Source organism: Eumetopias jubatus, unplaced genomic scaffold, assembly GCF_037043125.1.
Source record: "Eumetopias jubatus isolate StellerSeaLion01/CBP00866 unplaced genomic scaffold, mEumJub1_p1.0 scaffold_3, whole genome shotgun sequence".
Taxonomy (NCBI): Eukaryota; Metazoa; Chordata; class Mammalia; order Carnivora; family Otariidae; genus Eumetopias; species Eumetopias jubatus.
Window position 1 is genome coordinate 57,767,136 of NW_028274809.1, and position 13,284 is coordinate 57,780,419.

The window sequence follows — 13,284 nt, forward strand, 5'->3', positions numbered from 1 at the left end:
TTGCCTTTGTGTAACAAGCTGATGATTGGACTAATTGATCATCAGTATATCTTCTAGTTCTAAAATTCTGTTGTGGAAAAAATATTCATGGTATTTATATATGTTTTCATTAATATTTTTGAACCACACTGTTAGTCGTTCTTTTAAGATGTCTCTAACAAATATATATGGGTAGATTGTAGATATCCTTATATTATAAAATTTTCATGAATCCTATTTAGTGACATCTTTTTTCACCTAACCCATTCTAAATTTTTTTGCATACACATATTTTTTTACTGCTCTTTAAAATACATATATATGCCATTCAGAGCAGTGTTAATTAACCCTTGAAAATCTTTTTCTTAAGTTTTGTACCCACTGGCACACTTTCTAAGTCAGACCCATTGTAATCAGTGTAACAGCATGGAGCAAACATTAGGGCTTCCTCGCTGGGTGAGTACTGTATACACTAGGGCAGTGAAGGGAGGATAATGAATGAATACTGGTGCTGCTTTTAAGTGCTCTATAAGGTAGTAACTTGCCCTACTAAAGATTATTCAAGAGAGTGATGTTTATGTACTGCAGACTCCCCTATGTGCAGTTACTGTATTTCATTAATTCTAAGAGTTAAGCTCTTCACTATAAAACTTTAAATGCTCTTCAGTTCCATGATGTTTTCTAACCTAAGGACTTTCAGTTTTATCAACACATAATTTACCAAGCTTCACATCTCAACTACTACTTATATTTATGCACATTTTATATCCAGAAATGAAAGCCCTGTAACCTAACACTGTAGACCGGGTACTGTTTACGGTATTGTGATGTGTAACACTGTTTTTAAAAGATGTAATTATGCAGACTGACCACCTCCCCTGATTTTCCTCCTCCTCTGTTCTGTTTATATTGCCCTACACTTTCAAACTCTTACCTTTCTATTTTGAGTTCTTTGACCACTTGGCCTAAGTCGTCGTCTGGTTGCAGCCAACTACTCCTTTAATCCGTTATCTAACTTGAGTTTAATCCGTCCATGCCCATATTATCCCATCAGTTATGAGTGTTTCAATTTCCTGCGTCTTAGACACTTATGTAACCTTAGGCAAATGATCTCTGGTTTCCTAATCGGTAAAGTAGGGACACTGTCCTATTAGAAACTCATCGAAAAAATACTGATAACACGGGTGAATTTCAAGTGCGTTATGCTAAAAGAAAGAAGCCAGATTCAAAAGGCTGTTAACATTGTGTAATTCCATTTATATGACATTCTAGAAAAGGCAAAACTTTGGGGACCAGAAAACAGATTAGTAGTTTCTAGGGGCTGGGGGTGGGAAGAGAGTATGGCAGGAAAGAAGTGTGAGGGAATTTGGGGGAATAATAGCACCGTTCTGTATCCTGATTGTAGGGGGTGGTTACACAACTGTATGCACTTGTTAAAGCTCCTAGAGCTATGTACAAAAAAGACTTCATCTTACTATATGTAATTTATACCTCAGTAAACTTTTTTTTTAAGATTTTATTTATTTGCGAGAACATGATGGGGGGAGGGGGCAGGGCAGAGGGAGAAGCAGACTCCCCGCTGATCGGGGAGCCCAACACAGGGCCTCTCTACCAGGATCCTGGGATCATGACCTGAGCTGAAAGCAGACACTTAACTGACTGAGCCACCCGGGGGCCCCAGTAAACTTGTTTTTTAAACTACTGATTTGTTTTTAAAATCATACCCAGAATCTACAATGAATAGCGGTAAAGAGAAAATGTCCAGTAACACTTGTCTAGGTATAATTACTGCCTCGGGAACTTTTAGTGACATTTTCATGTATGCTTCAGTTTTTCAGGGGTCTGGATCAGTTATAGATGGTAAGGAGATATACATAAATGAAAACAAATTACAAATTTGGAGATGGTTGTACAATTTTCTAAGCTCTTAGTTCGAGTAAATGAAAGCAGTTGTACTAAAATCATCCAGGGGCCTCTTTCAAAAGCTCTTCCCTCTTTCCCACCCCTCCCTGTGCTAGGAAGGGAGAGAGAAAGTTTGCTGCAAATCTGTTTGTAATGCCCAGCCAAATACAACTTCTGAGAAGTTTGGGAAGCACTGGATAGACTGTAACACATTCCTCTTATCAGTTTTGTAGCCTCCTTCCCATTCAAATATGCACCTGAGTGTGGATCTTAGGAAAATGTAATGGATGTATCTCTATCAAGTTTTGTGATGAAACTTTATTTTGGGCTTAAGGACTATACGTCTCAGTTACTAAGAACAATATCAACAAAAATAGTCCCTGGTCTTTTGGGTCCCTTTCATTTCTTTTTTTTTTTTTTAACATTTCTAAGATATTATAGTATGATTATCTTATGCTAATTATTTCATATTTATATATTTTTAACAAAAAAAACTAACCCAAATATCACTTGTGCCATTTTTGCCAATGAATCCAGTTTCTATCAGTTAACAAATACATGTGTTGCTAGGTCATGTAGCAAATCAGTATACCAGTTGCTTAAAAGGGGTGCAAAGAAAGATAAGGCAATCTGTTCTTCAAAGAGCTTACTGTCTGGTTGAGGAGATAAGATATTCATATATGATATATTTTTGCTGGTAGAATAAGAAACTTTATGCAAATTGTATCTTTGTTAAGAGGTAGCCATAAATGTTTAGGGCCGCCTCCTAACACTAGATCACTCATCCTCTGACAGTGGGTCAGGTGCAATTCAGTTAACTGGCAAATGGAACATAGTAGAGGGGATAGACTTGGAACTAAATCTGCTTACTGGAAACAGGGAAGACCTCAGGGAGGTGAACCTAGCTGTAGGTTGTAGGAGGAGGTTCAGTCTGACAGTTAATATAGTGGCCTAAAAAATGCAACATCAGGTCATTGTCCAAATAGGCACTGACATCAAACCATCAAGCAGAGATCAGTTGGGCCCAAATTTGGAAGAGGTTTAGGTTTAAGAATCTAGGGAGAGCCTGAGAAGATGGAGATATAGGAAGAGGTGGAAGAAAATAGGTGAAAGTGTACATAATTTGTATTGCTTATTTTAGTTGAACAGAGGTAGATTATTTTCAGTCAACAGTGTTTTTATTTTTCAGTCTTTTCTCAAAATTGATTAGGAACAGCAGAGTATAAAATCCTCTAGTAGTACTAGACAGACTCAGGAAAGCTTCTCAAAGTGTTTGTCTTATTATTTGTAATGATAAAACTAATTTTAAAGCCAAATGCATTCCTTAACAAATATTTTGTTGTTGTTAACCAAAGAATATGTTGGGAGTTGGATTTGAGTGGAAAGCAGGGAACTTTTTTTTTAATTGGTATTTGCGTTTCAGAGATTAAAAGCTGCTTTGACCCAGCAACATCCTCCAGTTACCAATGGTGATACTGTCAAAGGTCATGGTAGCGGATTGGTTAGAACTCAGTCAGAGGAATCTCGACCACAGTCATTACAACAGCCAGCTACATCCACTACAGAAACTCCGGTATGTGTGTTGTTTTTATCATTCGTACTTTATCGTCTTTTAAAAAACAAACACAGTGTAACTTAAATGACTATTTTATATGCTTTGAAAAAAATTATTTCTGGTCATAGTTCAAAAGTATACCAAAAACCTTAGGAAAAGGTAGTTCATTGTAAAAGTATTGGTACTCAAAAATAAATAAATAAATAAAATAGTTGAACAGTTGTACTGATCAGGACACCCTTTAAATGCTTCTGTAGGTGTCTGTGTTTGTTGGCCTGACATGACATAAATATCCATCGATATTTTTTTAAATCATTTTTTTCTGTTGATTGTATTCAGTAAGTAATGTGTGCATGTGGGTGTGTTTATTACATTACTAACATAAATCAAATGATTCTTGAATTAAAATTTGAGAAACATCGCCAAAGGAGCAGACATATATGCTTTATAGAAACTCTATACTAGAGGTCCTTTTCATTTATCTCTAGTTTGTGACTGCATATTAGATGACTGATATGTCTATTATGTGTAGTGCATTTCTACATGGAAGGGTTGGTTACTGTATTTCTGCTAAATGTTTTAGAACTCTGTTTAGAACTCTATTTAGAACTTTTAAGATAAAAGATACTTAAGGATACTTAATACTAGCATTGGCATTAAAAAACAAAACTTTACAATTAGAGAAACAGGTAAATGGCAAGTTTAGATTGCCTCATAATCGTTACTTTTTAGATAACTCTATTTTATCTTCACAAAACTTAGAATAAAGTGGAATGTAGTTGTGGTAGTCATCCACTAAACAACTTAGGGGCCTAGAGAGAAGGAAAATAAGTGTGTATGTTTTACTGTCATAATTCAGAGATGAGCAGTCTGACTCAGGAGCCAAATCCAGCCCATGGCTATTTTTTCGTGTGGTCTGCAAGCTATGTGTGGTTTTTACATCTTTAAAATGTATTTAAAAGAAATGAGTATATAATTTATTTTCTTATAGTAACTGTAGTTTTACCTGGATCTAATTTTTATTTATATCCTTGTATTGGATGGGAGCTTCATGAAGGCAGGATTTTATATGTTTGTTTACTATTGTATCACTAGTTTCTAGGATAGTCCCTATGTTCTTTTTAATAATGTGAAATGAATGAATCAATGGAAGGAGGGAGAGTGGGAAGAATATATGCTTTTTAAGGAGCCTTAAATCCTTGTTAGGTATAAAAATGTACAAATATAACTCTGTATTAGTTTCTGCTTATAATACTTGTGATTAGCCTTTGCTGTAATAACTTGAGTTGTCAATTAAAAAAAAAACTGTTCTTTCCTATTCAGCCAATGAGTAAAAGAAAAAAACCTGCTATTATCAATAAGTTAAGAGGATGAAGAAAAGAAAATATTTCAAGGTTGCCATTCTTGAAGCAAGCCATAGAAATATTTTTCTAAAAGATTAACTTGCAATTATGTACGTAAAAGAAATGATCTAATTTAATACTTAATCTTTATTACAATTAAAATACAGTATAAATTAAATTACCCTCAGAATTTTTAATGCTAGTCATTTGGAAAAGGAATTAAATGATAACATATGTTTTTTGGAGTTTGTAGAGTGAGAACTAGTTTGGTGATTTCCCTGCAGAACTTATGTTGAGCTTATGTATAAGACTTCTGCGTATTATGTAGATTAGGAGAAGATAGAAGTTTTATTTGTTTACACCATTTTAGAATATAATTACAGGTAAAAGATTGTTTTCAGGCTTCCTTGGGTCATATGCCTGTGGTCACAAAGTGCCATTTCCTTTGCACTATTTCCAAGGGTTCATTTCCTATCTCCCAAGTTCAAGAGTGTTCTGTGGCACAATTTTGGGATTTGAGAGAGGTTTGGAAATACTGTTCTGTAGTCCCAGATACTAGGCAATATCACTAGTGACTGAAACGGTCTTTGGCTGATCTGAAGTAACTAGGCTGATCTGTTGAGGGGCAAGGGGAACCAATTACAATTAAAATCTGAACTCCTGTGGGATTCTGCCCACGAGGAAAATGAGCATCAATAATGAACCTGACCCTAAATTTCAAAAACTGAAGAAAAGCTGAGTATACCAAAATATGTACATGTGGTAGTTCCCTCTTACCCACGGTTTAGCTTTCCGAGGTTTCGGTTTTTCATGGTCAGCTGTGGTCCAGAAGCAGATGATCCTCCTTCTGACAGATTGTTAGAAGGGTCATTTGTAGCCTAGCACTATGTCATAGTGCCTTTATCATTCACCTCACTTCACATCATGACGTAGGCATTTTATTTCATATCATCACAAGAAGAAGGGTGTGAGTACAGTACAATATTTTAAAAGTGAGACCACATTCACATAACTTCTATTACAGTATATTGTTATAATTGTTCTATTTTATTAGTTATTGTTGATCTCTTACTATATCTAATTTATAAATTAAACTTTGTAATAGGTATCTATGCATAGGAAAAAACATAGTATATATTGGGTTCAGTACTGTCCATGGTTTCAGGCATCCAGGGGAGTCTTAGAACATATCCCCTGCTGATAAGGGGGCACTACTGTACTTTTACTCCTCAATTTTTTACTCCTCAATTTTAGAGAAACCAATTTTTAAGAGAAAATTTTAGTATTTATTTTTAAAATTTTATTTGAAAAATAGCAAGTAAATGGTTTTTCATAGTGAATTTTAGTAAATTATTAAATTTTTTACTTTAGGACCTTATAATTTTTCAAAGGACTGTATTATACCATAGTGTTAAAAAGTACACTTGGAGAAATATAAGATCTATACATGTTTGTTTGTATTGCATTTTCAACTTCTTCATATTATTTCTATATAAATGAAATGTTATACAAACTTTAAATATATTCACTGTGATAGTGAATTAATGAGAATCTTATTTTAGCAGTGCTTATTTATTTCAAGGAATTTGTTAAAGCACAGGGTGATTTTCATGTCACCCCAAAATATTGATGTATACAGTGAGACTTAGAAAACAAAGTTAGTAGCTCTTCCTCTTCTGCCACTCTTTACTGCCTGTATTCTCACTCACTAGATACAAACATAAAAAGCTTCCATTTGTGTTTATTATAGGCTTCTCCAGCTCACACAACTCCACAGACCCAAAATACAAGTGGTCGTAGAAGAAGAGCAGCTAATGAAGATCCTGATGAAAAAAGGAGGAAATTTCTAGAGCGAAATAGAGCAGCAGCTTCACGATGCCGACAAAAAAGGAAAGTCTGGGTTCAGTCTTTAGAGAAGAAGGCAGAAGACTTGAGTTCATTAAATGGTCAACTGCAGGTATGGTGCATATATGTAAATGTTGTCCTCTTTTTAGTAATTGTGAACTTAGCTCTTCCCTGTTTTTTCCAGTTAGCCATCCAGACATTTTAGCACACACTATTGGGTGTGTATGGAATCTATAGTAAAACACAGTTTTGTAAACCTATTTGAATACTGAGATGAAGTAATATAAAACCTGCAACACTGACACAATAAGGAAATGTTAAATATAAGTTTTTACTTGTATACTACAAAAGTATGAAAACAATCTGGCTTAAACTTTGTAAAGTTGTGGTATATAAAGTTCAAACAAAGAATCTTAAAATTTAAAATATCACTGGTATTTCACTTTTCTATTTTTATTGGTTTCTATCACAACTGTAAAGTTGCTTCAGTAGTATTTTTAAGTTCTTTGGTTCTTTGAACTATAAATTTTGTTGTGTTTATTTAGAATGAATGTAGTGCTTGGAAAAAATGTCAGATTGACAGCTTTGGAAACTGAAGGGCTCTATTTATCCACAGAACAGGTACAATATGGCCAGTGGCAGTAGAAATCATTTCATACTCCCTGCCAGTGTGCCCCAGATAGGTTTCTTAGGAACCTCATGGGGGATATAAAGGTTTTTAAGACTCCTTGTTCAGTCTTTGCTAAGATTTCCGGTGATGGTATCAGACAGCACTAAGATTATTTCCTTCATTCTGTTTTTTCTTTCTTCCTTTTATTTTTCTTCTGTTTAAAGATTTATTTATTCATTCATTCATCTTAGAGCAAGAGGGGGGAGAGAGAAAGCTAGGGGAGGGGCAGCAGGAGAGGCAGGGAGAAGGAGAGAAGCTGACTGACTCTCCACTAAGCAGGGTGACATGGGGCTGGATCTCAGGACTCTGAGATCATGACCTGAGCCGAAATCAAGAGTCCGATGCTTAACTGACTGAGCCACGCAGGCATCCCCTAAGGGATGTTCTTTAAAATACTTATACAAAAAAAAAAGAAAAAGAATGAAGTTCATATGTATATGTTAACCTAGGAAATTATCTATAATATATTGTTAGGGGTAAAAAGAAAGTTGTTGAAAACAGCCCAAATGTCTATCAGTAGATGAATGGATAAATTACGGTATATACATACAATAGAGTATTATTCAGCCATAAAAAGGGGAGTGGATGTGGATGAACATGCTAGAATGTGGTTGAACCTCAGAACATTTTTGCTTAAGTTAAAGAAGCCAGAAACAAAGCCACCTATGACTCCATTTATATGAAATACCTAGAAGAGGGGTGCCTGGGTGGCTCAGTTAAGTGTCAGACTCTTGATTTCGGCCCAGATCATGATCTGAGGGTAGTGAGATCGAGCCCCACATCAGCTTCCACGTGGGTGTGGTGCCTGCTTAAGATTCTCTCTCTCTAAGAAAAAAAAGTATCTAGAACAGAGAAATCCATAGAGATAAATGCAGATTGGTGGTTGCCAGGAACGGGGGCAGGGGGTGGGGTGGTAGAAAATAGGGAGAAACTGGTTAATGGGTAAGGAGTTTTACTTTGGACTGACAGAAGTGTTTTATAACCAGATTGAGGGAGGTGGCTGCTGTACTGAACACCACTGAATTGCTCACTTTAAAATGGTTAATTCTAGGGGGGCCTGAGTGGCTTATTCAGTTGGGCATCTGCCTTCTGCTTGGGTCATGCAAGGTCTTGGGATCAAACCCTGCATCGGGCTCCCTGCTCAGTGAGGAGTCTGCTTCTCCCTCTGCTTGACACTCCCCCTGCTTGTGCTCGCTTGGTGTTCTCTCTCTCTCTGACAAATAAATAAAAAAATCTTTAAAAAAAATAAATTAAAATGGTTAATTCTAGCTCATGGGAATGTCACCTCAGTAAATTACTCAAAAAAATAGTTGTACACTAAAATAGCACAACTTTTTTTCATAAATAAAAGGTTTGTAGTTAGATGGATAAATGTGTAGATATGAAAATTGGTATAGGAATGAATCCCTAAATTGTAAGTAGAATTTTAGGAATGACATGTACCAGGAATAAGTGGTGAAGAGGCTGTTGAGAGTATGAATGGTTTGGGAGAAAGGAGCTTCAGTTATGACTTTCTCTATTGTTTCAAGTGGATAAATGATTTTTATTTTTTGTTGTTTTTTAGTTACCAAATAAAACAAAAACAGTTTTAAAAAGTGCCATTCTGGTTATCAGAGTATAAAGAGTTAATAACATGCTTATGATAGATTCAGGGAGAAAAAATTTCAGTCTGCCAACAGCAAAACCGTTAACTGTGAAGAACAAAATGACTTATAAAGAAAATTGAATGTCAGAGAAATAATTAAACTCTACTTTATGTGAAAACATTCATCAATTCTACATTTCCTTAATAATCCCTCACGTGACATACAGGCTTAGCTGATCAGTATAGTGGGCAGTAATGACCCATGGTTACTTACATATTACAAATAAATCTTAACGAGTGTTGAGGTGTGACTGTATACGTATTTTTACCAAATACATATTAGGTTTCAAAGAACATTAATTATTCAACTCTCTTGCCCCACTCACTGAATTTATATTTTAGCTTTCTAAAATTGTAGCTAAAAAGACAATTTCATCAAATTGTATTAGAGACATGGCAATCTAGACCCAAACTTGGATACTGTTGATTATCAATTATTATATTTTTAAAGATAATATATGGTTTTATTGTCTTTTACTTGAAAGAGTTTTCACCTCTTTGTGGCTTTTTCATTTATCCTCATTTTGGAATTTTGTTTTCAGCTTACAAATTCAGCATGTTTCCTTTAGGCAGATTCTTTACTAACAGTAGCTCCTTAACAGTTACTCTTTGTATAAAACTTGGGAGTTTTTGTTGTGGAGTTTGCTTTTAAAACGGGTATTGCAAAATGTGTGTGGAGTAGAAGCTTAATAAATTAAAAAAAAAAGCATTCTTTCACAGCTGGATATGTGAGGAATTTTCACTCATAAGTTAATGATACAGAAAAGGTTTTGTTATTGCTCTATTGTGATTAAATCTTTTATTTCTGATACCCAAATAGTATTTTATTTCAGTATTTATCACTTGAAATATAAAGGAATGGTGACAATTGGAAGATGTTAAACCTGGTTTTTTTTGGAGGGGTTAAGATTTTATTTATTTATTTGACAGAGAGAGACACAGCGAGAGAGGGAACACAAGCAGGGGGAGTGGGAGAGGGAGAAGCAGGCTTCCCACGGAGCAGGGAGCCCGATGCGGGGCTCGATCCCAGGACCCTGGGATCATGACCTGAGCTGAAGGCAGACACTTAACTGACTGGGCCACCCAGGCGCCCCTGTTAAACCTGTTTGTTTTAATTCCTGGAAGAAAAAAAAAACGTATTCTATGCTATCACTGCCTTGCTTCTTTTCCCCTGAGTTTTAACCAAGCTCTAGAGGGGGAAGGGTAACTGATGCCACTACTACTTCATGCATTTTGTTATGGGCCTGAGACCTTAGTACTTCTTTTTACTAGGCCTTACTAAAAATCTTTGAGCCTTTACTTCCCCATCTGTCATACTCACAGAGTAAGTCCTGTTATGAAGATCAGATGAGAGAGAGGGTATAGAGAAGTCTGTTATAACTACACTATGCAAACTTGTTATTCATTCTGTCATTAAGCATCTATTGTGTGCAGGGCATGTTATTAGACACAGGAGATATAACAGTGAAAGAGACATTGTCCTTGCGCTTACAGAATTTGTGGTCTAGCAGAGGAGACAGACACGAAACAAAGTATGAGAATACTCTGAAGGAGAATAAGAGAAGGGTCATTCCCATTCATTTTGCAAGGTATTTCCAAAGTATTAAGAAACCTGTCATCTTTTTCTCTATTGTTACGGACATAAATATTTCCGGACATAAATTAAATATACTGTTCTTCAGTATAAAGTTTTACATTCGTGACAGTCCTTGGCACTGTGTGATGGGAATCTTGATACTTAATCATTGATTTTTGTGAAGACTGTAAACGTGAAGAAAATCATACCTTTAGCAGTGATGATTGCTATCATACCTGTCCAATATTATTTCTTTAATGTTGGGGGTATTGGCTGAACTAGAAGTCAAAGATCATAAATTTATGGAATACTGGGTCCTCAATCTATGGCCAGGTATCGATGAAAAGCTTTGATAGATTCATCAGTTGGCTAGTCTGTCATGATTTCATCAGTCTAATCTGCTTCACATAATCTGTAAAAAAAAAAAAAAAAAAAAGTGGGTTTTTTTTTTGTTCATAGTATATAATTAACCTTTGAGTAGCTACAGATGGAATGGAGCAATGGTATAGACAATGTCAAAGTAATTTACATTTTATTTTAGGCCAGAATAACAATTTTTTTCAGCATCTGCTTTATCTTACCAAAAATGTTTACTTTGACAAAAAAAATCCTCATATGGTTTATGCTGAATGTCTATATAGAATATTTAGGAGAAAGGGCATTTGTGATTTTTAAAAAGTGAGACTTTTAAAAATTGAGATGATACTGTAAAATATGCCAGTTTTCATTTTATGTCTGAGAAAATTAACAATGCAGCTACGTTGGCGAGGTTGTTGGTATAAATAATGAAATTAGGACCTCTGACCAGTTTTATATTATTTAAACAACTTCATTTCACCTTCTTTGGAATTTTTTCCTCTCCCCTGGACATAGAATTATTCATGGTTCTAAAATATAACTATGTACTCAGTCTGTAGTAGGCTGTGTGCTTTACTCTGGGGATACAAAGAGCAAAAGTCATCCCTGCCCTTGAGAAAGTCCCAATCTGGCAGAGGTGGTAAGCAAGTAAACCAAAAATTAACAATCCTGTGTAGTAAATACTAGGTAAATGTACACATGTATGTGCGTATGGATCTGGGAGCACAGAAATGGAGTTCTTTTCCTATCCAAATTTATACTGTACTGATTTCACTCTTAAAGATGAATTAAAAAAATTCGCAAGGCAAGAAAAAGAGGAAAACTTTTCTAGGTAGAGACAACGTTGTGTATTTACAACACCAGTTTGTATAGGTCAAAACGATTAAATATTAATTTTTTTTCCCCATAGGTTAAAGCTAATGTGAAAGAGTGATCACAGGCACCAGATTATAAGAGATTATATATTGTGGACTAAAAATACATATCCAGCCCTCTTTCATATTACAGAAATTAATGAGAGAAACCTGTTAGACAGGAGTCTCAAAATCAAGCTGACACAGCAGAGAGGGAGAAATTTTAGATATTATCTATTAGATTATTCATAACATGGTTTCTCATTTTTGATGTCATTAATAAAGAGCTATATAATTAGTATATTGACCTAATGACTACACTGTTCCATAGAAATGAGTTTTTTTTTTTTTTAGATTTTCTTTATTTATTTGACAGAGACACAGCGAGAGAGAGAGAGAGAGAGAGAGCACAAGCAGGTGGAGGAGCAGAGGGAGACGGAGAAACAGGCTTCCTGCTGAGCAGGGAGCCCGATGCAGGCCTCTATCCCAGGATCCTGGGATCATGACCTGAGCAGAAGGCAGAGCTTAATGACTGAGCCACCCGGGCGTGCCCATAGAAATGAGTTTTCTAAACAGCTTATTTTTTTAAAGCAAAGCTCTAAAGTCTAAAAATTCTCGTTTTGTATTTTTGATCACTACACGCCTATTCTTGTATCAAATACAATATTGTAAACACAATTTAGCCTTTAATGTTTAAAGTTACTGTGAGCATCAGGTTTTGTTCTGTGCTTTAGTGTATTGTTGCAGTTTGTTGTTATAGGGGTGCAAGGAACTATTTGAACCAACAGACTTGCTTAACTTTTATTCTCTGAATTTTTATGTTTCTGTCATTGATCACTTAAGGGCACCTAATGAATCTAATCTAAATTACTTTACATCCAGCTTTATGGTCAGGAGATCAAGGGATGGAAAACAAAGTGCCTGAGCTTTTACAAAAGTACATATGCTTGTTATATTTCTTTAATTTTGGGTTCATAGATGAAATCTGAATACTTAAGGTTAATGTCAGTTCAAATAAGTAGTGGTATTTGTAAATTAAGTATTTACCATTTTATTAAATTCATATTATTTCTAATTCTTGAATATTAGTAATTATCACTAATTGATGCATCTTTAATATTTGGGGGTGACCAAAAGGAATTAAATGGAATCTCTTAATTTGTATGTTTTATATAGAATTTACCAGAATAATCCATCCAAAACAAAGGCTGAAGTGCTCATTTTTTAATAAGGACTAGGTGAGGGGTGCCTGGGTGGCTCAGTCAGTTAGGCGTCCAACTCTCGGGTCATGATCTCGGGGTCATGGGATTGAGCCCCACGTTGGGCTCAGCACGGAGTCTGCTTGGGATTTCTTCCCCCTCCCTCTTCCTCTGCTCCTCCCCTTGCTTGTGCCCTCCTTCTCTCTAAAATAAATGAATAAATAAAATCGTTAAAAAAAAATAACTAGCACAATTCACCATTAATTTATCAGATTAAATTTAGATGTGTACAAATTACCTAGATTGAGGGAAACTAAGCCATTTAGATATTACATCTACTCTCATTGGTTCCGTGTCCA

General features: G+C 35.4%; 1 protein-coding gene across 1 annotated transcript in view; it reads left to right on the top strand.

The window, feature by feature from the left end:
- ATF2 (activating transcription factor 2) overlaps positions 1–13,284 on the top strand; it is an 86,368-nt gene that overhangs the window by 65,157 nt on the left and 7,927 nt on the right. Inside the window, 2 exon segments of the mRNA XM_028123190.2 lie at positions 3,305–3,454; positions 6,530–6,736. Of these exon segments, the coding sequence (XP_027978991.2) occupies positions 3,305–3,454; positions 6,530–6,736 (357 nt within the window).